The sequence below is a fragment of the Panthera onca genome, chromosome F2 (genome assembly GCF_046562875.1).
Source record: "Panthera onca isolate mPanOnc1 chromosome F2, mPanOnc1 haplotype 2, whole genome shotgun sequence".
NCBI lineage: Eukaryota > Metazoa > Chordata > Mammalia > Carnivora > Felidae > Panthera > Panthera onca.
The window spans coordinates 38639929-38667669 of record NC_138356.1 but is presented as its reverse complement, the minus strand read 5'-3'; the positions used below and the strand labels follow the sequence as shown (position 1 = coordinate 38667669).

Below are 27741 nucleotides of genomic sequence, written 5' to 3'. Positions count from 1 at the left end.
TGACCCTCCCCCATTCATGCTCTGTCTCTCTCTGTCTCAAAAATAAATAAACGTTAAAAAAAAAAAAATTAAAAAAAAAAAAACAAATTAGCAGGACCATGAAAAGCATGACTGTGACAGCCCCTCGGTCACTCTGGAGCTAGAAGAGACTTTGGTCCCATCTCTTCGTGGTCCAGATAAGGAAATTAGTCCAGATATAGTGAGAAGGAATGTGGTTTACCTTAAGCCTCAGAGTTCAAGCTAGAGACCAGACTAGAATCTAAGTTCACCGAACTCTCGATCCGCGTTAAGTCATAGCGTGCCTCCCAGCTTCTTTTACCAAAGGAGGGCTCTGATTATGGTTTAATAACAATGTGCAGAACTCTCTGAAAGAATGAACAGTTGTTGAAAAGCGCACACATTTTCAGATAATGCGCAGAAGTGCGCTGCTTCGCTGTTCTAACCTGTCTCCACCTGGCTAAACATATTCACTTGAATTATCACACATCACTTGTAACAGTATATCGGAGATAAAAACTGGGGTCTTGCTCTCACAGAAAGCTTCCTCTGGAGTTTTCTGGTTTTCTCTTTTACACCCTTCTGTGGCTTCCCTTATCCAACCACTCAAGTCCTGTCATGCTTCCTTCCCCATGGAGGTTCCTTTCCTTGCATTTCTACTACTACGTCTTACACCCACGCTAGACAACCACTAATAGATCTCTTTTCTTCAGCTTCCCTCCTCTTCAACTTCCAATTAATCCTGTACAATACTGCCAAATGATTCCTTCTAAAATACATCTTTCTTTATATCCTTGGTTTGTCCCCACATATTCAGTAGGACTCCATTTCCCAAATGGGATCAAATTCAAACTCCTTATTCTATCCTTTGACAGCTTCATAGAATTTGACCTCATTTTTTAAATAATGTCTCCTCTTCCCATTTCCATCTATGAACCAATTTAATTGATTCACTGCCCTATGAACAAGATTCATTCTCCTCCATATCATTCTCTTCTCCTAAAATATCCCCTGTGCTTCCTTCTCCATGTATCTGAATTCCACCTGTATCAAGGTCTTGTGAAGTCCCAGAATCTTTCTGGCATTTCCCAGGCCAGACAACCTACAATTATCTCACCTTCCACTTTGAAGCACTAAATCTCTTACCACTCATTTTAGTTTTTATTGCCAGTGTCTTCTGCATCTCTAGAGTTTAAACTCTTAGATTTTAAGCCTTTTGGGACCAACCAGCCCCCCCCCCCCCCACCTATTGGCACTGTACTTAGCACCCAGAGTTTCCCTTTTAAAGCAGGACCTCAAATATGTACGGAGCCACCAAAAACAATTTGAAAATTTAAGATGAACATTCAGAATGACAACTCCTCCACATCAACAGTGATAAAAGCCAGCAATGAGCACTACTCTAAAGTTAATGGCACCATTTAAAAAGTATAGCCATACATTTGAATTTGCCCAGGACAGTCCCGATTTCCTGCTGGTTTTCCAGTTCATGGATAATGTTCACTTCTACTCTCAAAAGCATCTTGGCTTAATTAATAGATTATATGGCTGTTCCACCCACAGGGCACTTTGAACTACAGTAAGGCAGAAACCAGAAAGAAAATCCTGCTCATGTTGCAGCCACCCATCCAGCTAAGCAGCATTCTCTCCTCTCCAGAGCGACCCTGCTCTCAAGCACCACCTCTGCGTAACCAATGTCCTTTGAATTTCACGTGGGAGGTTCAAACATTTTGGTGACACATAGCTTCAGAAAAATGTACTGAAGTTGAATGCAATTTGAGATTCTTTAGAAGAAAAAAATAATCATAGAGATTGAAGACAACTGTAACTCTACCCAGCAGTTTAAGAACAAAAGGGAGGTCAGGATTCAATCTCAGGATTCAAGTCCCACTTCTCCAAGCTGGGTGTGGAGCCTGCTTAAAGATTCTCTCTCCCTCTCCCTGCCCCCCACCCTCTCTCAGAAGAAGGAGAAGGAGAAGGAGAAGGAGAAGAAGAAGGAGAAGGAGAAGGAGAAGGAGAACAACAACAACAACAATGAGAGTTTTCTAAAGAAAAAGAGAATTCAATGAGTTCCCCTAGAAGTAATCAAGATACAGTGTGTGAGTTAATTTATACTATAATTGTTTTGTTATTTTCTGAATAAAATAATAAGGATCATTCACACCACTTCAATTTTTCTGAACAATAAATACATATTACTTTCACGACTGTTTAGAATTAGAAATGTGATGCCTTCTGATCCTCTTAGTGCCTAATGTACATTAAATTGACTAACCACTGCATAAATGTTTTAAAACCTACATTCATTTTCACAGTTGGCTGGTTGAAATGATCAGTTTCATAAATGAATGTCAGTGGTATCTAAACAGTAATAACTTTTTACTGCAAAGTAAGATTTTTCTCTATAAGTAATGAATAAAATTATTAAATGTAATCTTATATTATGTTTCATTACTGGCAGCTTGTCATAAAAAAGGAATTAAGGTTGCAAATTTTCATTTATTTTCATAAAGTAGATCAGCATTTTCATTCATTTGTAGTGAAACTTACTCAATCTAATCTCTTTTGAGGGTAGTTTTAATTACATTACATCATTCTACACAGGGTTGAGAGTTCATGTTCCAAACTGTTCCCTCCCTAAACTCTTCAACTTTAAAGGTATCTGGGGAAATGTTAAGTTCAACTAATGTAACTATACAAAATGAAAACTATCAAATGCATATCTTGGGCTCAGGATCACTCTCAAGTGTTTGGAATGGATTTTATAACACCATTTAGGTTACTTCTAAGTCACTATGGCCCAAGTTGGTAGTAACTAAAAAGGATTAATTTCAAAGATTTATATCATTAGCAGTTAATACTTAAATATCAATTACACTGAAATTATTGATAATTCTATCACTACTAAGGACTCACTGAACTCAGATGGCAACAGCTATAACATTTGAAAAAAGACAAAAGCATCTGGATGAATTATGGTAAAGGTTAATAATATTCGATATCGAGCAAACTCTTCAACTATTTTCCTCACCTCACTACTTCATAAGGTAAGTACCACATCATTTCACATTCACCTAAATAAAAGCAATTACAATTTGATATTTGGTTGTTTCTAGTTGTTTTATGTCAAGAATAAAGACCCATTTGTCATCACGTGTCACCCTCCTTCAACTGTGCCTTCAGATGGCAAATTCCATCAGAGACAGAACATTCTGTAAGGCACAATAGAGCGACCAGACGTTGGCATTATCAAATGGGCTCTCCCGTCATGATGAAGTATTTACTCTAAAGGTCAGCATTCTCTAAGTTTAGCTCCTTAAAAGATAATTAAGATATTAAAATTTTTTAATACAAAAGGAGGCTTCTAGGCAAACTAGTTTTTGTATAATCTCTTTCTGCTTAACTGGGAAAAGCAGCACAAAATCCTAAAAATATATGAAAGCAACTGTTTGCCAACATGGTTAATCTGATTATCATCCCCATGTATTTTGTGCACGTTTTCACTCCAGAAACAGGGAACTAAACAAACCCATGAAAATACCATGTTTCAGTTGCTAAGTACCTGGTAATGTATATTCCAATCTAAATTTTATTTTTTTGTTTTTTGTTTTTGGTTTTGTTTTTGTTTTTGAGAGCGAGAGAGAGTATGAGAGAGGGGCAGAGACAGAGGGGGACAGAGGATCTAAAGCAGGCTCCTTGCTGACAGCAGAGATCCCAATGAGGGGCTTGAACTCACAAACCATGACATCATGACCTAAGCCAAAGCCAGATGCTTAACCAACTAAGCCACCCAGCACCCCTCCCCAATCTAAATTTTCTGTATCCAATTTTTAAATATCTTTAATATTTTGGCATAATTTATAAATTCCTACTATACACTTATTCTAATTCCATGCTACATACTTTTTCACTATCACATACTTACTAAATGTTACTTTTTTAATTTTTTCAATTATTTTAATAAAGTTAGGATCAGTGGTTGTTTCAATGCAAAGCAATTTTCCTTTTCAATTTCTTTCTTCTCACAAGTTTCTGACACTCCCAGGTTTTTTTTTTTTCTCCTTCCAAGATTTTATTTAAATTCAAGTTAGTTGACATATAGTATAGTATTGGTTTCAGGAGAAGAATTTAGTGATTGATCACTTACATATAACACCCGGTGTGCTTATCACAACAGTTGCCCTCCTTAACGCCCATCACCCATCTAGTCCATCCTCCCACCCACCACCCCTCCAGCAACCTTCAGTTTGTTCTCTATAGTCTCTTATGGTTTGCCTCCCTCTCTGTTTTTATCTTATTTTTCACTTCCTTCCTCTATGTTCATCTGTTTTGTTTCTTAAATTCCACATAAGAGTGAAATCATATGGTGTATCTTTCTCTGACTTATTTTGCTTAGCATAACCATTGCAAATGGTTCAAGATTTCATTCTTTTTGATGGCTGAGTAATATTCCATCATGTATATATACCACACCTTCTTTATTCATTCATCAGTCAATGGGGATTTGGGCTCTTTCCAAACAATTGGCTATTGTTGATAGTGCTGCTATAAACATTGGGGTACATGTGTCCTTCAACTCAGTATTCTTGTATCCTCTGGATAAATACCTAGCAGTGTAATTGCTGGGATATAGGGTCGTTCTATTTTTAACTTTTTTAAGGAATCTCCATACTGTTTTCCAGAGTGGCTGCACCAGTTTGCATTCCCACCAATGGTGTTAAGAGGGATCCCCTTTACTCTGCATCCTTGCCAACATCTGTTGTTGCCTGAGTTGTTACTTTTAGCCATTCTGACAGGTGTGAGATGGTATCTCATTGTGGTTTTATTTACATGTCCCTGATGATGACTGATGTTGAGCATCTTTTCATGTATCTGTTAGCCATTTTTATGTCTTCTTTGAAGAAATGTCTGTTCATGTCTTCTGCCCATTTCTTAACTGGATTATATAGTTTTTTTGGGTATTGAGTTTGGTAAGTTCTTTATAGATTTTGGATACTAGCCCTTTATCTGATAGGTCATTTGCAAATATCTTCTCCCATTCCAAAGGTTGCCTTTAGTTCTTCTGATTGTTTCCTTCACAGAAGCTTTTTATCTTGATGAAGTCCCAATAGTTTATTTTTGCTTTTGTTTCCCTTGCCTCAGGGAGATGTGCCTAGTAAGAAACTGCTATGGCCAAGATCAAAGAGGGTGCTGCCTATGTTCTCCTCCAGGATTTTGATGATTTCCTATCTCACATGTAGGTCCTTCATCCATTTTGAACTCATTGTTGTGTATGCTGTAAGAAAGTGGTCCAGTTTCTTTCTTCTATATGTCGCTGTCCAGTTTTCCCCACCATCTGTTGTTTCCCAACACCACTTTGCAATTTATAAATGTAGCAAATCCACATGCTTTATGCCTTAAACTTACATAATGTTATGTGTCAATCATATCTCAACAAAGCTCAATAAAAACCATTATACTATCATACAAGTCAATTCTTAGATAAAAATCTAGTTAGTATTGGCTCACTTAGAGAAGGACAAAGAAAAAGAGGAGATATTATGCTCCACTCACACAAAAAGCACTATTTACCTTTGATGGAGGAACAAATTCAACACATTCCAGCCATATTGTTAAAAAGTACTTTCCACATATTGCACATTTTCTTCTCTGAGACATTATGTTCTTGACCAGTGGGTGCCATGTTATAGCTTGCATTACAAAAGGATTCTTTTCTGAGAGCTCATTCATTATAAATCTTGATGTTATTTCCTAGATTAAAAAAAAAATTATATTAATTATATTAATTTATATTTTTGGCTTATTCTTCACAATTTCTGTTAAATTAGTTTTCCATAATCTATATAATGAATTTTATTGCCAATGATGGGCATTATAAATTAGTTTTCAATAATATAAGAAAAGAGGGGTGCCTAGGTGGCTCAGTCGGTTAAACGTCCGACTTTGGCTCAGGTCATGATCTCATGGCTTGTGGGTTCAAGCCCTGCATCAGGCTCTGGGCTGACAGCTCAGAGCCTGGAGCCTGCTTCAGATTCTGTGTCTCTCTTTCACTCTGCCCCTCCCTCACTCATGCCCTGTCTCTCTCTCTCTCTCTCTGTCTCTGTCTCTCTCTCTCTTTCAGGAATAAAAATAAATAAATAAATAAATAAATAAATAAATAAATAAATAAGAAAAGGAAGTTACTTCCATCTTAATATTTCTATGTCTCTTACATAGAGGAATCCAAATTATTAAAAATTTACATAATTGGGGTGCCTGTGGCTCAGTCAGTTAAGCATCCAACTCTTGGTTTTGGTTCAGGTCATGATCTTACAGTTCGTAAGACAGAGCCCTGTGTCAGGCTATGCACTGACAGTATGGAGCCTGCTTGGAATTCTCTCTCCCTCTCTCTCTGCTCCTCCCCAACTCACATCTGCTCTCTTTCTCTCTCTCAAAATAAAAACAATAATAATTTTTTTAAAGATAAATCCAAGATTAAAAAAATTACATTATTAAAGTTTAGGTTCAAATTTTATACCTCTCATTACAAGCAGCAAGGACTGTGCAAATATTCATACTGGACTCAATAACTGAGTCTGTCATATTTACTAATGTCTAAATCCTTAGAACTTAAACTGTGACTCAAGGACCAGAATCTGCATCATCTGGAAACCTATTAGAAATTCAGACTTCCAGCTACATTCCAGACCTACTGGATCAGAATCTGCAATTTAACAAGTTGCTCCAGGTAATCAGTATGCCTGTTCAACTTTAAGATGCACTGGTCTAAGTTACCTACTTCAGTGAGTACCTGAATGGTCATATTAGCAAAGAGCACTGATTTCTATTACTCAAATGTCTGAATTCAATCTGTATTAAACCTATCCACACAGCCATGTCCAGAAACTTAACTTTTGGTAGTAATTATAATATTAAATAATAAAAGGGTGGCTAGAAAATATAAGCTGGCTTTTGCCATGCCCATCAACAACGTCGTCATTTTACAGTAAAATACTATATAATACATAAAATCAAATCTTCACTGAGCAAGCAAATAAAACAAATATTTGATTTACTCTGCTAACTGAGCCTCTTGTGCTGGTAGCATGGAAGCCCTGTATAAATGTTCCACAAACATTGCATGAATTTTAATAATTTATGGAACTGTTTTTTTCTGGCCAAAGTGAAAGATTTCCCACTGGTGTTAAAATGGTCCACAACAGGCTCTAACAGGAATCTTTGGAAATACATACATACATATGTACATACATAATCTTCACTCATGTGCCCAATTAAAATCTTAAAAAATAACAACAAAATCCTATACGTTGCTGTCTCCCTGTTCCTTATTACTCTGTCCATTCCACCTAACAAGCATCTGAGAAACTGAGAAAGCTGCCTTTATGCACAGTCTCCCTAACTTCAGCAGAATAACCTCCTACTCATTTTAGCTCTTTTTCCTGAATGGTGACATAAAAAGATTATCCTTTCTGAAAGAATTACTCTTTCACACTAATATTACCAGGACTTCTAAATTAGATGTCTATTATCACCTTTTCTTTAACTACTTACACCCAGCATAGTGTGTGATTCAGAGTGAAATAATGATTTTAGAGGTTAAGTTTTTAGCTACCAGAACTCAAAGGCTAGGTCTCACTATAAAGCAGAAAACTAATAAATGAGGATTCACTCCCCAAAACAGCAGATGGTAGAAAAATTTGTTGGAATACATGGGACCTATAAAAAGGTCACAATTCATACAGTTCACTTTTTCCACTTATGATTTCTGGAACCAAACATGTTTGTTGCACTTGATATGTCTCTTGATAACTCTTATATTACCCATTAATTATATTATTCTCCTACTTGCTGCCAATACGTTACTTTGGAAGAATAACATATACCACTGAAATATAAAGTTATTACTTGGAACTGCTAGTATATATAAAGTAAGATACTATCGGCATGACCAACAGTATTTTTTAGGACATCTCTTAAAAATAAAGGTCTCTCTATTAAAAATAAATAAATAAATAAATAAATAAATAAATAAATAAATAAATAAAAATAAAGGTCTCTCTCCCAACTTGTGCACTCTCTGTCTCTAAAAATTAAAAAAAAAAAAAAAATAGAGGTGCCTGGGTAGCTCAATTAGTTGGGTCTCCGACTCTTGATTTCGGCTCAGGTCATGATCTCACAGGTTGTGAGATTGAGCCTGGCATTGGGCTCTGCACTGACAGCACGGAACCTGCTTGGGACTCTCTCTCCTCTCCCTCTCTCTCTCTCTCAAAATAAATAAATAAGCTTAAAAATAAAATCCTAACCAAGGCATAGCCTAAATCAAAGCGCTACAATTCTTTGACAGATAAAGTACTTAAATCAGGGCACCTCAGGGGCACCTAGGTGGCTCAGTTTGGTTAAGCATCTGACTCGATTTCGTCTCAGGTCATGATCTCATGATTTGTGGAGACAGTGCCAAGTCTACTTGGGATTCCCTCTCCCTTCTGCTCTGTCCCTCCCCCACTCCCCAAAATAAATTAATTAATTAATTTAAAAAAATACAAACTGAATGGCTCAGTTGGTGGAGCATGTGACTCTTGATCTCAGGGGTTATGAGTTCAAGCCCCACACTTGTTGTAGAGGTTACTAAAAAAATTAAAACTCTTAAAAAATATTTTTTAAAGTAGTTTAAATCAGTAACGTTACCCAAATATCCAGTAAAAAGGAATAAGTACAAATATGAAATGTATAATAAATTTGGCACATTTCTAAGAAAAAAATCTTAGAGATACTTTTAAAAATACCCAAATCATTAATATATTATAAGTAAAAATCATTTTTTCTACTAAGTACAATTGACCCTTTTAATTTTTTTTTTATTAACGTTTATTTATTTTTGAGACAGAGAGAGACAGAGCATGAATTGGGGAGAGGCAGAGAGAGAGGGAGACACAGAATCAGAAGCAGGCTCCAGGCTCTGAGCCATCAGCCCAGAGCCCGACACGGGGCTCGAACTCAGGGACCACGAGATTGTGACCTGAGCTGAAGTCCGACGCTCAACCGACTGAGCCACCCAGGCGCCCCCAATTGACCCTTTTAAACAACACGGGTTTGAATTGTGTGGATCTAGTCATATGTTGATTCCTTTCCTCTCCTCTCCGCTCCTCCCTTCTCCTCTCCCTCTCCTTCCTTCCTTCCTTCCTATTTATTTTAAATTCCAGTATAACATACAGTGTTCTATTACTTTCAGGTGTACAATATAGTAATTCAACAATTCTATCCATAACTCAGAGCTCACCACAATAAATGTACTCTTAATCTTCTTCCCGTATTTCACCCATCTCCACCTACCGCCCCTCTGGCAACCACCAGATTGTTCTCTATATTTACGAGTTTGGGTTTTTTTGTCTCATTTTTCTTTGTTAATTTTTTAAATTAAATTCCACATGAGTGAAATCATGCAGTATTTCTCTGACTGACCTACTTCACTTAGCATTATGCCCTCTAGATCCATCCATGTTGTTGCAAATGACAAGATTTCATTCCTTTTTAAGCCTGAGTAATATTCGACTGTGTGTGTAGATACGTGTGTGTGTGTGTGTGTGTGTGTGTGTGTGTGTGTGTGTGTGTATTTCACATCTTTTTATCATCTATCAATGGATCCATAATTTGGCTATTGTAAATAATACTGCAATAAATGTAGGGTGCATGTATCTTTTTGTTTTAGTGTTTTTGTATTCTTTGGGTAAATATCCACTAGTAGAATTACTGGATCATAGGGTAATTCTATTTTTAATTTTTTGAGGAACCTCCATACTGTTTTCCAGAGTGGCTGCACCAGTTTGCATTCCCACCAACAGTGCACAGTTTTCCTTTTTCTCCACTTCCTCACCAACAGATGTTGCTTCAGGTGTTTTTGATTTTAGACATTCTGACAGGTGTGAGGTGGTATCTCATTGTGGTTATGATTTGCATTTCCCTGATGATGAGTGATGTCGAGCACATCATTTCATGTGTCTCTTGGCCTTCTGTGTATCTTCTTTGGGAAAATGTTTATTCATGTCTTCTGCCCATTTTTAATTGGATTATTTGTTGTTTCAGTGTTGAGTTATAGAAGTTCTTTACATTTTTTGGATATTAACCCCTTATCAGATATATTGTCTGCATATATCTCCTCTCATTCAGTACATTGTCTTTTTGTTTTGTTGATTGATTCCTTTGCTGTGCAGAAGCTTTGGATTTTGATGTAGTCCCAAGAGTTTATTTTTGCTTTTGTTTCCCTTGCCTTAGGAGAAATATCAAGAAAAATGCTGCTACAGCCAATGTCAGAGAAATTACTGCCTGTGCTCTCTTCTAGATTTTTATGGTTTCAGGTCTCACATTTAAGTCTTTAATCCATTTTCAGTTTATTTTTGTAAATGGTATAAGAATGTGACTCAGTTGCAATCTTTTGCATGTAACTATCCACTTTTCCCAATACCATTTGTCCTTTTCTCATGGCATATTCTTGCCTCTTTTGTTGTAGATTAGTTGACCATATAATTATGAGTTTATTACTGGACTCTGGGTTCTGTTCAATTGATCTATGTGTCTATTTTTGTGCCAGTACCATACTTTTTGATTACTATAGCTTTGTAGTGTATCTTGAGATCTGGGATTGAGATTCCTCCAGTTTTTTCTCCTTTTTTAAGATTGCTTTAGCTATTTGTGGTCTTTTATGGTTCCATACGAATTTTAAGATGTTCTAGTTCTGTGAAAAATGCTGTTGGTATTTCTATAGGGATTACATTTAATCTTTAGATTGCTTTGGGTAGTATGGCTATTTTAACAAGATTTATTCTCCCAGTCCATGACCATGGACTATCTTCCCATTTGTTTATGTCATCTTCAATTTTTTTCATTAATGTGCTATAGTTTTCAGAGTATAGGTCTTCACTTCTTTGGTTAAGTTTGCCCTACGTATTTTATTATTTTTGGTGCAATTATAAATAAAAGTGTTTATTTAATGAATTTCTATTTCTGCTGCTTTGTTATTAGTGTATAGAAATGCAACAGATTTCTGTATATTGATTTTGTATCCTGAGAATTTACTAAATTCATTTATCATTTATAGCAGCTTACTGGTGGTCTTTAGGGTTTTCTATATACAGTATCATGTCATCTGCAAATAGTGAAACTTTTACTTCTTCATTACCAATTCAGATGTCTTTTACTTCTTTTCTTGTCTGCTGGCTGCAGCTAGGACTTCTAGTACCACGTTGAATAAAAGAGGTGAGAGACGACATCCTTGTCTTGTTTCTGATCTTAGGGGGAAAGCTGTCAGTTTTTTCCCATTGAGTATGGTGTCTGTTATGAATTTTTCATATATGGCCTTTATTATGTTGAGGGATGTTCCCTCTAAACCTACTTTGTTGAGAGTTTTTTATCATGGATGGATATTGTACTTTGTCAAATGCTTTTTCTGCATCCATTGAAATAACTATATGGTTTTTATTCCTTATCTTGCTGACGTAATGTATCCTATTAATTGGTTTGCAAATATTGCACCACTCTTGCATTCTAGAAATAAATCCCACTTGATTGTGGTGAATGAATTTCTTAATGTATTTTTGGATTGTTTGCTAATATTTTGTTGAAGATTTTTGCATCTATGTTCATCAGAGATATTGCCCTGTAGCTCTCTTTTTTTTGTAGTTTCTTAATTTGGCTTTGGTATCAATGTAATGCTGGCCTTATAGAATGAATTTGGAAGCCTTCCTTCCTCTTCTATTTTTTTGTAATTGTTTGAGGAGACTAGATACTCTTCTTTAAATGCTTGGTAGAATTCACCTGTGAAGCCATTTGAACTTTTGTTTGTTGAGAGTTTTTTTGGTTTTTGTTTGTTTGTTTTTTGATTACTGATTCAATTGCATCACTGGTAATCAGTCTGTTCCAATTTTTTATTTCTTCCTGATTCAGCTTTAGGAGGTATGTTTCTAGGAATTTATTCATCTCCTTTGGGCTAATTTGTTGGCTATAATCTTTCACACTCTTCTCTTATAATACTTTGTATTTTTGTGCTGTTTGTTATTTCTTCTCTTTCATTTCTGATTTTGAGTTGTATCTCTCTGTCTCCCTCTCTCTCTCTCTCTCTCTCTCATCATGAATCTGGCTAAAGGTTTATCAATGTTGATCTTTTCAAAGAACTAGTTCTTGGTTTCATTGATCTGTTCTATGGGTATTTTTATTGTTGTTTGTTTGTTTATTTGGTTTTGGTTTTCTTAGTTTCTATTCCATTGTTTCTACTCTAATCTGTATTATTTCCTTCCTTCTACTGCTTGGGGCTTTGTTCTTTCTTTTCTTTTTTGTTTTGTTTTGTTTTTGTTTGTTCTTCTTTTTCTTCTTTAGGTAGTTTGAGATTTGTCTTGCTTCTTCATATAGGCCTGTATTGCCATAAATTTTCCTCTTAGAACAGCTTTTTCTGCATCCCCCAAATTTTGGACCATTGTGTTTTCATTTTCATTTGTCTCCATGTATTTTTTTTATTTCCTCTTTGATTTCTTGGTTGATCCACTCATTGTTTAGTAGCACATTAACATCCATGCATTTGTGTTCTTTCTAGATTTTTTATTGTAGTTGATTTCTAGTTCCATAGCATTATGGTTGGAAAAGATGCATTATATGACTTCAATTTTTTTTTTTTAATTTTTTAAGACTTCTTTTATGGCCTCATGTGATCTATTCTGGAGAATGTTCTATGTGCACCTGAAAGGAACGTGTATTCTGCTGTTTAGGATGGGATGTTCTGAATATTTCTATTAGATCCATCTGGGCCAATGTATCATTCAAAGCCTCTCTTTCCTTATTGATTTTCTGTTTGGATGATCTGTCCATTGATAAAAGTGGGATGTTAAATTACCCCCCTATTATCGTATTACTACTGATTACTTCATGTTTGTTAATAGCTGCCTTATATATTTGGGCGCTCTTATATTGGGTGCATAAATATTTACAATTGTTATATCTTCTTTTTGCATTGCCCCTTTTATTATTATTATATAGTGTCCTTCTTTGTCACTTGTTACAACTTTTGTGTTAAAGTCTATATTGTTTGATATAAATATTGCTACCCTGGCTTTATTTTCGATTAGCATGATAAGTGTTCTTCCACACCTTCACTTTCAATCTGCATGTATCTTTAGGTCTAAAATGAGTCCCTGGTAGGCAGCATATAGAAAGGTCTTGCTTTCTAATCCATTCTGACACACTATGTCTTTTGATCAGAGTGTTTAGTCCATTTACATTCGAATTAATTGCTGGTAGGTATGTATTTATTGACATTTTGTTACTTGTTTTATGGCTGTTCCTTTCTTCTCTTCCTCTATTGTCTCATGGTTTGCTGGCTTTCTTTAGTGATATATTTGAATTCCTTTACAGGGGCAACTGGATGGTTTAATCGATTAAGTGTCAAACTCTTGGTTTTGACTCAGGTCATGATCTCATTGTTCATGAATTTGAGCCCCACAGCCGGCTCTGTGATTATGGTGTGGAGCCTGCTTGGGATTCTCTCTCTCCCTGTCTCTCTCTGTCTGTCTCTCTCTCTCTCTCTCTGCCCCTCCCCCACTTGTGTGCACACACTCTCTCTCTCTCTCTCAAAATAAATAAATAAACATGAAAAAAATTAATTATTGGTAGGTATGTATTTATTGACATTTTGTTACTTGATTTATAGCTGTTTTTGTAGTTGTTCCCTGTCCCTTTCTTCTCTTGCTCTCTTCTCTCATGGTTTGCAGGCTTTCTTTAGTGTTAGATTCCTTTGTCTTTTAAATTTTTTGTGCATCTATTACTGGTTTTTTGTTTTGTCATTACCATTAGGTTTATATATAACATGTTGTGCATATAACAGTCTATATTAGGTTGATGGTCACTTAAGTTTGAACCCATTCTAAAAGCACTAAATATTAACTTCTCTCCCCTCCATGTCTTTTGTATATAGTGTCATACTTCACATTCTTTGATTTTATGAATCCTTTGATTTTTATAGATATATTTAATTTTGCTTTTATCCATCCTACCTTTCTTACTCTTGCTTATATTATAGTGTTTTCTTTCCACTCAAAATTCCTCTTTAACATTTCTTACAAGACTGGTTTAGTGGTGATGAATTCCTTTAACCTTTGTTTGCCTGGGAAACTCTTTAACTCTCCTATAGAGTATTCCTGATGGAAGGTTTGTTGTTGTTGTTTTCCCTTTCAGCACCTTGAATATAACATGCCACTCCCTTCCAGCCTACAAAGTTTCTGCTGAAAAATCAGCTCGTAGATTTATGGTGTTTCCCTTCTATGTAACTGATTTCTCTTCTCTTGCTGCTTTTAAAATTTTCTCTTTATCACTACTTTTTGTCATTTTAATTACAATGCTCTCGGTGTGGACCTCCTGGGGTTGATTTTGTTGGGGGCTTTCTGTGCTGCCTAGATTCGGATCTAGTTTCCTTCCCCAGATTTGGGAAGTTTTCAGCTATTATTTCTGCAAATATATTTTCTGCCTCCTTTTCTCTCTCTTCTCCTCTGGTATCCTTATAATGTGAATGTTATTATGCTTGGTGGTGTTGCTGAGTCCCCTTAATGTATTCTCAATTTTTACTAATCTTTTTTTCTTTCTCCTGTTCAGCATGTTTACCTTCTATTACTCTGTCCTCCAGGTCAACTGATCCATGCTTCTGCTTCCTGTAATCTATTCTCTATTTCCTCTAGTGTATTTTTAATTTCATCTTTTGAATTCATCTCTAAATGGTTTTCATTTTCTTTGTCTTTGTTGAGGTTCTCACAGAGATCTTCCATTCTTTTCTCAGGCCCAGTGAGTATCTTTGTGACCATTAATTTAAATTATCTACCAGGCATATTACTCATCTCCATTTTGTTTAGCTCTCTTATGATTTGTCTTGGTCTTTCATTTTGGACATATTTCTCTGTCTTTTCATTTTGTCTCTTTGTATCTATGTGTTAGAAAGATCAACTATGTCTCCTGCTCTTGCAGGTAATGGCCTTATGAAGGAAATGTCCTGTGATGCCCTGTAGTGCAATGTCTCATGTTCATCAGAATCTGGAGCTTCAAGGGTGTCTCCTATATATATTTTGTGCACCCTACTCTTGTGGCTGAGCTGCATTTGTCTTCAGTGGAATTGCCAACAATGGCTCACTTTCCCTGTTGTTGGCAAGGTTTGGTCCCTGTTGTTAATGGACCAATCTGGGGCTGCCTTGGGCAGAGATGCAGTTGCACCAAACTGCAGGATACTCTCCCTGTGTTGTCCCCCACGAGGCTTTTGCTGCTGGAGCTGTAGTTCAACTGGTATGTGTGGTTATCTTCCACACTTCCTGGGACAGAAGTCACTTTGGAGTGGTGCTGGCCCCTACTGGGGCTGTTTGCACATTGCTACACTTGTGGCACACCTCTGGACTCCTGTGGAGGACAGGTTGGTGGGGGTGGGTCAATAGGAGAATGCGAGGGTGGGGTGCACAGTGTTAGCAAGTTTTGTGTAGGTCCACTGTGTCAGGGGACCTGTAGTCACTTTGGAAAACTCCCGGGGAGACTGGGGCTAGAGGGGTGAGTCTGCAGAACTGCATGGGTATGGGGTACACTGTTAGCAAGCCAGGTAGTGTTCACACTGTACTGGTTCCTGCAGGTCTCCATGCATCTAGGCTAGGGGGTGGGGGAGGGAAATAGAGCTTGTCAGCTCTTTTGTTCTTAGAAAAGTCTCCTAAAGATCCCTGCCCCTGCTGCAGAGGCTCTGAGATAAGTAAACAAATAGCTTTCCCATACCCCTGGTGTTTTTCAAACCACAGCTTCTATGCCATATCATTGGGGCTGTTTGTTATACTGCAGTCTCTTTAAGGGCAAGGAACCAGTTTTCTACCACCCTTTGGTTCCCCCAGACCCAAGCTGCTGATTTTTAAAGTTCCAGGAGTTAAGCCCCACTGATTATAAAAACTCACAATGTTAAGTCCCTCTGCTTTTCAAGACCAATGATTTTTTTTCAATAAATACAACATAGTAGTATAAATGTATTTTCTCTTCTTTATGATTTTCTTAACCTTCACTTTTCTCTAGCTTACTTTATTGTAAGAATACAGTACATAATACATATATACATTAACTCCTATTTGTTATGTGTTAATATGTAAATCAACTCTTTATGTTACTGGTAAGACTTCCATCAACAGTAGACTATTAGTAGTTAAGTTTTGCAGGAATCAAAATTTATGCATGGATTTTTGACTCCCTGGGGATTTGTGCTCCTAACCGCCATGTTGTTGAAGGGTCATCTGTGTGTGTGTGTGTGTGTGTGTGTGTGCATATGCACGCACATGCCTGCATAAAATTCTTGCGCTCCTGGGTCGTTATAGTTTTAGAAAAGGGGGAAGAAATACTGCTCTCTCACTCTGCATCTTCATGCTGGACACACAGCAACATTCTTGCCCTCAAGGGATCCCAGTGAGACTACTGCCACATTGGGTTGACTGCTCATTCTGTCCCGTCCACAAACCAGACCCTCCTCCAGAAAGGGACTAGCCCTGTTTCCCTTTCCCTCACCTTCCAGCAGACTCTTTCTAAGACAATGGAGCTTTCCAAGCATGGAGTCTGAAGCCCAGCTTTTAGGTTGGCATCATCATACTAACACATACTAGCTCTGTGAACATGGACAAGTTATTTAACTTACCCTGATCTCAGTTTATCAGTAAAAGGGGGGCAATAATGGCACTACTTTTTAAGGTTATTGGAGGACTAAATCATAAATTAGTTCATTCCTGTTAAATACTTAGAATCTGAGAAATCCAAATTCATGACGGAGACTCATACTCAACTGTGGGAAGATCTGCAATCTTAATTCATCTGTCACTAAAAAACACACAAAGAGAGTCCTCTAATATGCTTTTCTATTCCATATTTTAATATCATCAATTTGTCTGATTAAAGTGAACATGATTTCTGGGTCAGATTCACTTATCCACTAGAAACAGGGACAAGTGAAAATGGGAAGGAAGAGGCAAAAACCATGGTAAAAACAAATCAAATACACCCTTTAAATAATACTAAAAAAATACTTGGAAGGTTAAAGTGAAAACAACTTCCTCTCTTTTCTTTTCATCCAATAAAATGTTTCCATTTCTCCAAATTTGGTCACTCTAGATATCAGTATTACATTGGATTCTATAAGCCAGTCAAAGAGATTATGTCTAGGATCCACATTGCCAATGGACTAGGGTTGCTGTAATCATTTACCAGTTGGCAAGAATGCTTTAAAAGAAAACTCTTTAAAACTTAAATCATAGCTTTAGTTTCAAGAGTTGTGTGAATGGTATAAGGCTTCACCTGTAGACTCCAGACATCATCCTGTTGTACAGCGGTAACTGGCTCCTTCAGGAACAGAGGGTTTCCTTCACAGTAGAATTCCCTCAGCTTCAGGTTCTGAAACTTTCAAAACAAAATAAAAACTTCATTTCATCATAAAATAACAAACTTCACTTTTGAGGCTCATCTTACTTTATTTAGAACTTATATTCCATGTTAATATTTTCACATGGAAATACTCTATTGTTAAAAGCATAAAGGTCTTCATGCTGGAATGAATGGTATTGACCTTAGAGGTCCCTGGTGGCATCCCCAATACTAGACAGCAGAGAAAACTTGTTGAGGATAACAGAACTGATTAGTAATAGAACAGGGGTTAGTTAAATAATCAAATGCTGGGAATATTTTCAAATAATATATTTGTTAGAAAACCAAGTATGATGAAAAATAACATTCTAATTTACACCAAAATGCAGGTCTGAAAGACTGTGAACCATGACCCATTTATGTTCAGTAAGAAAGGTAAGAGAAACAAAGGAAAATCAAAATGCCCTATGAATAAAACCTAACCTCAACTGGACTCTACCATTTGAGTAGAAAAATAAGGGATTCTCTCATACTAATACTGTGCCTTGCCTCCCAGAAACTCATGCAGTTTTCAAAGTTAAACTCACTTTAGGGAATTACTCTCCTGAACTTCAGTTTCAGCTTTGAAATGGAAAAAAAAGAAGACCCATCTTTGGTGGTGTGCTGGTAAAACAGTTCTCTGGAATGAATATAATTTTTTTAAAGCCCTGATTTGTGGCATATTTTGGTTCCTTATTCCTTAGTATAACTACTTCTACCATGGCGATTACAGTCACAAAACACAGAGCTGGGGAGAAATATGGAAAATTGGTTCTTATGAGCCAGGATGCGCTGACATCATCACACCGCTGTGTCTCACACTTACAGGAAAGTTACAGATAGTTCCCTGAATTCTGCCTAGGGTTTGAAACATAGCAAGCATTCAATAAACTAAAATAATTGATTTAAAACATCTTTCCAGGGTGTCATGTCACTAGGTCTCAAAAGTCTCCAGAAATCTCTACAACACAGACAAGATTTTGAAATAAAACACAGAGCTCAAGGCCATGTTGGAATCACCTTGTCTCCTGGTCCCACCACAGACATTCTGCCTTTCCTAACGCAGCTTCCTATGTTGCCCACCATGAGGGAGCAACCTAGACAGTTGAATCCAATGGTAGCCCCCAGTCAGTGCTGAGTGTGTTGAAATGAAGAAAGCACTCCCTGTGCTTAACGGAACCATCATAGTTTCCTTTCTGTCCTAAAGAACAACAGTCCATAATTTATATCAAAACTCATAGCCCCTTTTTTCAAAACAGATACAAACTTGAATATCTTGGTATATGTAAACATCATTAACATCATTTCAAGTTGAACTGTGCTTCAAAGAGCATACATTTCTCTATATGGAATCATGCTTTTCTTCCTTCAAATCCTGTCACTACACTTCCATCATACATGGTAATGAGTTATTCAGTTTGCTAACTTACCACACATATTTCAAAAGGAGGTGATCCTAATGAAATTAATTACTGAAATTCATTAGTATGTGTTTTGCAAAGTGACAAAATCTCTCAATGTCCACTCTGAATATTCCCCAGAATATTCAGAAAAAAACATTTTTTGTACCCTCTCTCTCTGTTCACTACTGGATTTCCTGTCAGCCTAGTAACTTAATAGAACAATATTTTTGTCCAGTAGCGAAATCAGTTACATTATCTTCTATTAGTAAAATGTTGTTACAGCTTGTCAGAGTTTCTTTGCACGCGCTTACTCAAACAATAAGAGCTATCAGTTTTGGGGCACCTGGGTGGCTCAGTCAGTTGGGCAGCCGACTTCAGCTCAGGTCATGATCTCGTGGTTTCTGAGTTTGAGCCCCAGCTGGGCTCTGTCCTGACAGCTCAGAGCCTGGAGCCTGCTTTGGATCCTGTGTCTTCCTTTCTCTCTCTGTGCCCTTCCCCCACTCATGTTCTGTCTCTCTCTGCCTCTCACAAATGAATAAACATTAAAAAAAAATTTTTTTAAGGGGCGCCTGGTTGGCTCAGTCAGTTAAGCATCCAACTTCAGCTCAGGTCATGATCTCACGGTTCGTGGGTTCCAACCCCGCGTTGGGCTCTGTGCTGACAGCTCAGAGCCAGGAGCCTGCTCCGGATTCTGTGTCTCCCTCTCTCTCTGCTCCTCCCCCACTCATGCTCTGTCTGTCTCTGTCTCTCAAAAATAAATAGACACTAAAAAAAGTTTTTTTTAAAGAGTTATGAGTTTTATCTCAACTGGAACAATTTTGCCCCTCCCCCACAACAGAGATTGACAGACATTTTTGGTTGTCATAACTGGGTAAGGGGAAGTATTGCTGGCATCTAATTAGCAAAGGCCAGGGGTGCTGCTAGGCATCCTACAATGCATAGGACAGCCCCAACAACAAAGAATTACCAGGTCCAAAGCAGTGTTGAAGTTGGAACATCATAAGCATTCACTGACCTGTCATATCTGGAGAAGGGACTGGCAGCTACAGAGGAATAAAGGTTAAAATGAGGGTTTTGTTTTTTTTTTTTTTACTTTTCTAAGATAAGGGTCACTTGAGCATGTAGAAGGTAAATGCCAACATAGATTAATGTAAAGGAGAAAAAAAGGATAATTGAAATAATAACGATCAGGTGAACACAGAATGACCTTTGAATACTAACATCTTTGCATTATTTCCTCCTCTGTGGCCACAGGAAAGGAGGTATAAATGCAGGCATGGATAAGTTTGAAGGTGCAGGTTTGGATCACTGAAGGAATCAGACATGATGCCTTCAATTTTGTCTTAAAAATAAAGAGTAAGACCATCTGTTAACTGAGTTGTGAAGCAAGGTGTCATTGTGGAAAAAGGCATGAAGAAGGTGGTGAAAGCTGGGACTATGCTACAGGTTTTTGAAGAGAAACCTGGCCAGAGACAGAGGTGCTGACGGATGACCTACTGGAATCCACACAGTTGTGGTTTTTCCTGTCCATATATTTTGTGCTTCCATTTAGCACTTAGTAGCCCAGATCCAACACTGAGAATTTACAGAATATGTGCATCAGAAAGCAAGGGAATGAATGCATTGCATGTACTAAAGAGCAAATGATTCGGACTTTATGATCTAGACTAGATAGAAAAAGAAATGATAGTACAATGTTTCAATGAACCAGGAGTAAAAGGAGAAGTAAAGGGATGTGAAGTCTCAGTGACCCAAAAGAAAAGATATGGCTATAAAGCAATAGGGAACTGGAACATAGAAGGAACCAGTGCTCAAACTGCCATCTTGGACTTTAATTCTTCCAATTTAGAGCAGATGAAGATGATGTTAAGATCCAGACATAAGGGGCACCTGAGTGGCTCAGTTTGGTTAAGTGTCCCACTCTTGGTTTCAGCTCAGGTCATGATCTTGCAATTCGTGAGATCGAGCACCACATAAGGCTCTATGTTGACAGCGTGGATCCTACTTGGGATTCTTTCTCTCCCTCTCTCTCTGCCCCCCTCTTTGTCTCCCCCTCCCTCTCTCAAAAATAAATAAACTTTAACAAAAAAGAAGAAAAGATCCAGACGTGAGAGTGGAGGTGGTTTGTTGAAGTAAACACTGAAAAACTCGTTAAAATCAAGGATTCAAGGTGCTCTGCGCTGAAGATTCCTTGTTTTTTTTAAAGTTTATTTATTCATTTTGAGACAGAGAAAGTGTGAGTGGAGGAGGGGCAGAGAGAGAGGGAGAGAGAGAATCCCAAGCAGGGTCTGCACTGTCAGCATAGAGCCCAACATGGGGCTCAAACTCACAAACCATGAGATCATGACCTGAACCAAAACCAAGAGTTGGTTGCTTAATTGGCTGAGCCACCCAGGTACCACAAGCTGAAGGTTGCTTGTATCAACCACCTTTACAAATGAACTTCCTGAGTAATTCTCTCAAATATTTGGGTGTCTATGAAAAATCTCCTGCTGGAAGTCCCACAATGACTAAAAAGTCTAACATCTGAAACTGAACTCATGTTTCCTCCAAATTTTCCTCTTTCCTTTTCCTGATCAGCCACGTCAAATCTCCCGCCATGTTCTGTCAGTTCTACCTTCTTGAAACTTCTGGAATCTATCCTTTCTTTCCATCTCGCTCTCCCACCAACCTCCTCACTACTTCTGAGGAATCTCCTCCTACTTCCGACCCCAGCCACTAACACTCTGCCTTGATTAAAGCCTTCACCCTACATGAATTATTGCAATAGTACTCAAATTAGTCTCCATGCAAACCTCTGCTGCCAAAATTGTCTTTTAAAATAAGAATTTGATCATAATACAATCCTGCTGAAAAATTTTCAATGTTCTCTTTTGTCCACAGAATGAATTCAAAATCCTTAGTATGTCATAATTGGCTCTCCTCAGCTGGTTTCTCCAACCCTATATCCTGGTAAGCTCAACCTTTGCCCTTACATGCCAGCCATCCCAAGGTACTTAGGGGTCTCACAAGAGGCCTGTGTCTTATCTCACAGTTATTACTAATGCTTTGCCTTCTTCTCACCCCATTCCTGGAACACTTCTTCAAAATGAAAATATCACCCACCTAAGCTTCTCTGGCTTCTGCCAAATGTTTCCACGTCCACTCCTTGGGCCTTATATATAAATCATACCACCTACAAACACTATGAAATAATCATTGTTGAAAAGTATCTTCATCTACCAGGCTTTTGTCTCTTTAAGAACGATATCTTAAGTGCCTATAAATGCAACTTCTAAATTCAGTACTTTGAGCATAGCTGATGCCCAGTAAATAATTGCTGTATTAACAAATGTCTTCTCAGATATCCCCAGGTACCCACAGCTCTCCCTGGAAACTCAAAATTTTCAAAGGCCTCCTTCTCCACAAGGGGTCAATTGTGGTAACTGTTCCTCCAAAGCCCCATGCCTCAGGAACAATGTATACGTTCAGCAAGTCCTTCTGTTGCTTCCACTAGCCTAAAGTAGTGAGGGAGATCAGAAGGATCTGGTTTAGCAAGAACACCGTTAACGTAAACAAGGAGAAAGGAGGCTGAGATTTAATAATAACCAAACCAGAAGTGATAAGTAGGCTAACAGCAAATTACTATGGACTCTTCAGACCATTTCAGAACTCATGGGGTTACCCATTAGGAAGAACTAGAATTTCTAAATAAGCTAAAGCCTAACTTGCAAACAGGAAAAGATTTTAAGTGTGGGGCTATGGCATTCAAAAAAATATATGTTAACAATTCTAAAAGGGACATGAATAAGATTTGTGACCAATGAGAAATTCAAGAAAATAAGTGATACACTTCATATCTAATCAGAATTGTGTAATGAGTAGGCTGATGATATCATTTGAACATAAGAAAGCCAAAAACTCTCTTCTGGGAACCCTTGTCTCACACACCCTGTACAAGTGGGAGTGAAAACAGGCACAAAGTGACCTCAAGTGAGGATCCTTTAGTATCTGCTGGTTACTTGTCCCAAGAGAAGACCCTTAGAAGGAGTTGAAGAGAGGAGGCCAAGAGAAGCCTGGAAGGAGGGAGATAACTAAACTCCAGGCTCTAAACACACACACACACACACACACACACACACACACACACACACCTTCCTCAATTCTGGCCAGGGAGAAGCGACCAAAGGTCCCCAAGCTCAAGGCCCTTCCTGCCTGCCTTCACTACACTTGGCCTTAAAGCTGATGGGACAGTGGCTCCAGAGTCCTTGTCAGGCCTCTTGGTCTAAATATCACTGTAAAATGAACAACTGGTCTGCAAGGGCTTGTTTGTATCTTCTCACAATCCCCACCCCACACCTGCTTTAGACCCCACTTTTGTCCTCGTACCACCTGAGAACCAGCAGGGAAACAGGATTTTGTTTCCACGAGGCCCTGTGTGCTCCATCCCCAATGGTGTGATCTCCTTACAATGGAAATTAGATCACATCACTCCCTTGCTCAAAACCATCCAGGGGTTCTCATCTCACTCAAGATGAAACACAAGATTCCTGACACTGTCTTACATGATTCTTATGATTGGACCCTGCACCATCTTTGACCCTGAGCATTCATTCTCTCACTTTCTCTATTTCTCCCTCCACTCTGGCAATGTTGGCTTTTTTTCCAGAAATTCTGCACCTCTTCTTGGCCTTCTGGTCTCAGATTTGTCCATACCATTAAAATTCAGAATAAAATGGAAGCATACATTTAGGAGTTCAGATGCAACAGCCAGAAAAGTTTTCATTAATGCACAAACACAATGGAAAGGCATTCTCACATGCATGAGCTAACTACCTTAACCAAAAAAATTACTCAAGACACAAAGCAACTGAAAGAGAGTAACAAAAAGTAAAATTTTAGGGAATACATTTATTCTGCCTGCCAAAATGCAAACAATAAAAATTAGGAGGTGGGTGGGGAGATGGGTGAAATAGATAAAGGAGATTAAGCGTACCCTTATGGTGATGAGCACTGAGTAATGTACAGAATTGCTGAATCATTATATTGTACACCTGAAACTAAGATAACATTGTATGTTAATTATACTTCAATGAAAATAAATAAAGTAGCTTCTTAGATCCATCTACAGAAAAAATTAAAAATTAAAATTAGAACACCCACGGCCCAATGTAAACAAGATTGGGGCAATCAGTTTGTGAGCAAATTTGCAATGTCATCAAAAAGCCTAAAAGTTATTCTTACTCTTTGTTAATTCTACTAGTAGGAATTCACCCAAAATAAATATTTGAAATGGGAACAAATGTTTATACACAAAGTATGTTTCTCAGAATTATTTAAAATTTAAAAATCTTTTCCCACATTAAAAAAAAAATGACCTGGTAAGTTATAGGACATACCTGAATCCTCTGCCCTCTGTCTTTTAATTCCCTGTGTTTAGGGAAACAAAACCCTGGGTCATCCCTGCCATCAGTTTTCCCTATCTCTGCACCCAAATAAAGAAGTCCCATTTGCAGAGTCACACATTAGGGTACACAGGAATCATAGTCACCAACTTCCAAAATGCTCTTAGTGGTTGCCAGAAATTCTCCTCTATTCAGTATGCTAGCCAACGTTAATTCTATTTTTTCTTTGCTGGCCTATCATTCTTTGCCCAACCATGAAAGAGTCCACCATAGAGCTCACCACATTTTCTTTTCACTTTATTTTCTCTTCCCTAGGCAATTTTACCCAAATCCACAATTTCATTTTTTTTTTTATTTTTAATTTTTTTTATTTATTTTATTTTATTTTTTTATTTTTTTTTATGGCAAATGCTGCCTTTATTTTTTTTTTTATTTTTTTTTTATTTTTTAATATATGAAATTTACTGTCAAATTGGTTTCCATACAACACCCAGTGCTCATCCCAAAAGGTTCCCTCCTCAATACCCATCACCCACCCTGCCCTCCCTCCCACCCCCCATCAACCCTCAGTTTGTTCTCAGTTTTTAACAGTCTCCTATGCTTAGGCTCTCTCCCACTCTAACCTCCCTTTTTTTTTTTTTTTTTCCCTTCCCCTCCCCCATGGGTTTCCGTTATGTTTCTCAGGATCCACATAAGAGTGAAACCATATGGTATCTGTCTTTCTCTGTATGGCTTATTTCACTTAGCATCACACTCTCCAGTTCCATCCATGTTGCTACAAAAGGCCACATTTCATTTTTTCTCATTGCCACGTAGTATTCCATTGTGTATATAAACCACAATTTCTTTATCCATTCATCAGTTGATGGACATTTAGGCTCTTTCCATAATTTGGCTATTGTTGAGAGTGCCGCTATAAACATTGGGGTACAGGTGCCCCTATGCATCAGTACTCCTGTATCCCTTGGATAAATTCCTAGCAGTGCTATTGCTGGGTCATAGGGTAGGTCTATTTTTAATTTTCTGAGGAACCTCCACACTGCTTTCCAGAGCGGCTGCACCAATTTGCATTCCCACCAACAGTGCAAGAGGGTTCCTGTTTCTCCACATCCTCTCCAGCATCTAGAGTCTCCTGATTTCTTCATTTTGGCCACTCTGACTGGCGTGAGGTGGTATCTGAGTGTGGTTTTGATTTGTATTTCCCTGATAAGGAGCGACGTTGAACATCTTTTCATGTGCCTGTTGGCCATCCGGATGTCTTCTTTAGAGAAGTGTCTATTCATGTTTTCTGCCCATTTCTTCACTGGGTTATTTGCTTTTCGGGTGTGGAGTTTGATGAGCTCTTTATAGATTTTGGATACTAGCCCTTTGTCCGATGTGTCATTTGCAAATATCTTTTCCCATTCCGTTGGTTGCCTTTTAGTTTTGTTGGTTGTTTCCTTTGCTGTGCAGAAGCTTTTTATCTTCATAAGGTCCCAGTAATTCACTTTTGCTTTTAATTCCCTTGCCTTTGGGGATGTGCCGAGTAAGAGATTGCTACGGCTGAGGTCAGAGAGGTCTTTTCCTGCTTTCTCCTCTAAGGTTTTGATGGTTTCCTGTCTCACATTCAGGTCCTTTATCCATTTTGAGTTTATTTTTGTGAATGGTGTGAGAAAGTGGTCTAGTTTCAACCTTCTGCATGTTGCTGTCCAGTTCTCCCAGCACCATTTGTTAAAGAGACTGTCTTTTTTCCATTGGATGTTCTTTCCTGCTTTGTCAAAGATGAGTTGGCCATACGTTTGTGGGTCTAGTTCTGGGGTTTCTATTCTATTCCATTGGTCTATGTGTCTGTTTTTATGCCAATACCATGCTGTCTTGATGATGACAGCTTTGTAGTAGAGGCTAAAGTCTGGGATTGTGATGCCTCCTGCTTTGGTCTTCTTCTTCAAAATTACTTTGGCTATTCGGGGCCTTTTGTGGTTCCATATGAATTTTAGGATTGCTTGTTCTAGTTTCGAGAAGAATGCTGGTGCGATTTTGATTGGGATTGCATTGAATGTGTAGATAGCTTTGGGTAGTATTGACATTTTGACAATATTTATTCTTCCAATCCATGAGCAGGGAATGTCTTTCCATTTCTTTATATCTTCTTCAATTACCTGCATAAGCTTTCTATAGTTTTCAGCATACAGATCTTTTACATCTTTGGTTAGATTTATTCCTAGGTATTTTATGCTTCTTGGTGCAATTGTGAATGGGATCAGTTTCTTCATTTGTCTTTCTGTTGCTTCATTGTTAGTGTATAAGAATGCAACTGATTTCTGCACATTGATTTTGTATCCTGCAACTTTGCTGAATTCATGTATCAGTTCTAGCAGACTTTTGGTGGAGTCTATCGGATTTTCCATGTATAATATCATGTCATCTGCAAAAAGCGAAAGCTTGACTTCATCTTTGCCAATTTTGATGCCTTTGATTTCCTTTTGTTGTCTGATTGCTGATGCTAGAACTTCCAGCACTATGTTAAACAACAGCGGTGACAGTGGGCATCCCTGTCGTGTTCCTGATCTCAGGGAAAAAGCTCTCAGTTTTTCCCCGTTGAGGATGATGTTAGCTGTGGGCTTTTCATAAATGGCCTTTATGATCTTTAAGTATGTTCCTTCTATCCCGACTTTCTCAAGGGTTTTTATTAAGAAAGGGTGCTGGATTTTGTCAAAGGCCTTTTCTGCATCGATTGACAGGATCATATGGTTCTTCTCTTTTTTTTTGTTAATGTGATGTATCACGTTGATCGATTTGCGAATGTTGAACCAGCCCTGCATCTCAGGAATGAATCCCACTTGATCATGGTGAATAATTCTTTTTATATGCTGTTGAATTCGATTTGCTAGTATCTTATTAAGAATTTTTGCATCCATATTCATCAGGGATATTGGCCTGTAGTTCTCTTTTTTTACTGGGTCTCTGTCTGGTTTCGGAATCAAAGTAATACCGGCTTCATAGAATGAGTCTGGACGTTTTCCTTCCCTTTCTATTTCTTGGAATAGCTTGAGAAGGATAGGTATTATCTCTGCTTTAAATGTCTGGTAGAACTCCCCTGGGAAGCCATCTGGTCCTGGACTCTTATTTGTTGGGAGATTTTTGATAACCGATTCAATTTCTTCGCTGGTTATGGGTCTGTTCAAGCTTTCTATTTCCTCCTGATTGAGTTTTGGAAGAGTGTGGGTGTTTAGAAATTTGTCCATTTCTTCCAGGTTGTCCAATTTGCTGGCATATAATTTTTCATAGTATTCCCTGATAATTGTTTGTATCTCTGAGGGATTGGTTGTAATCATTCCATTTTCATTCATGATTTTATCTATTTGGGTCATCTCCCTTTTCTTTTTGAGAAGCCTGGCTAGAGGTTTGTCAATTTTGTTTATTTTTTCAAAAAACCAACTCTTGGTTTCGTTGATCTGCTCTACAGTTTTTTTAGATTCTATATTGTTTATTTCTGCTCTGATCTTTATTATTTCTCTTCTTCTGCTGGGTTTAGGCTGCCTTTG

At 37.8% G+C, this 27741-nt stretch overlaps 1 protein-coding gene across 1 annotated transcript in view; it reads right to left on the bottom strand.

Annotated features, from left to right (window-relative positions):
* Positions 1–27741, bottom strand: part of LRRC69 (leucine rich repeat containing 69) — an 84574-nt gene that overhangs the window by 4573 nt on the left and 52260 nt on the right. Inside the window, exons 6-7 of the mRNA XM_060610881.1 lie at positions 17326–17427; positions 5569–5748 (exon numbers count right to left, since the gene is read on the bottom strand). Coding sequence (XP_060466864.1) covers positions 5569–5748; positions 17326–17427 — 282 coding nt within the window. The remainder of the gene's footprint in view (positions 1–5568; positions 5749–17325; positions 17428–27741) is intronic.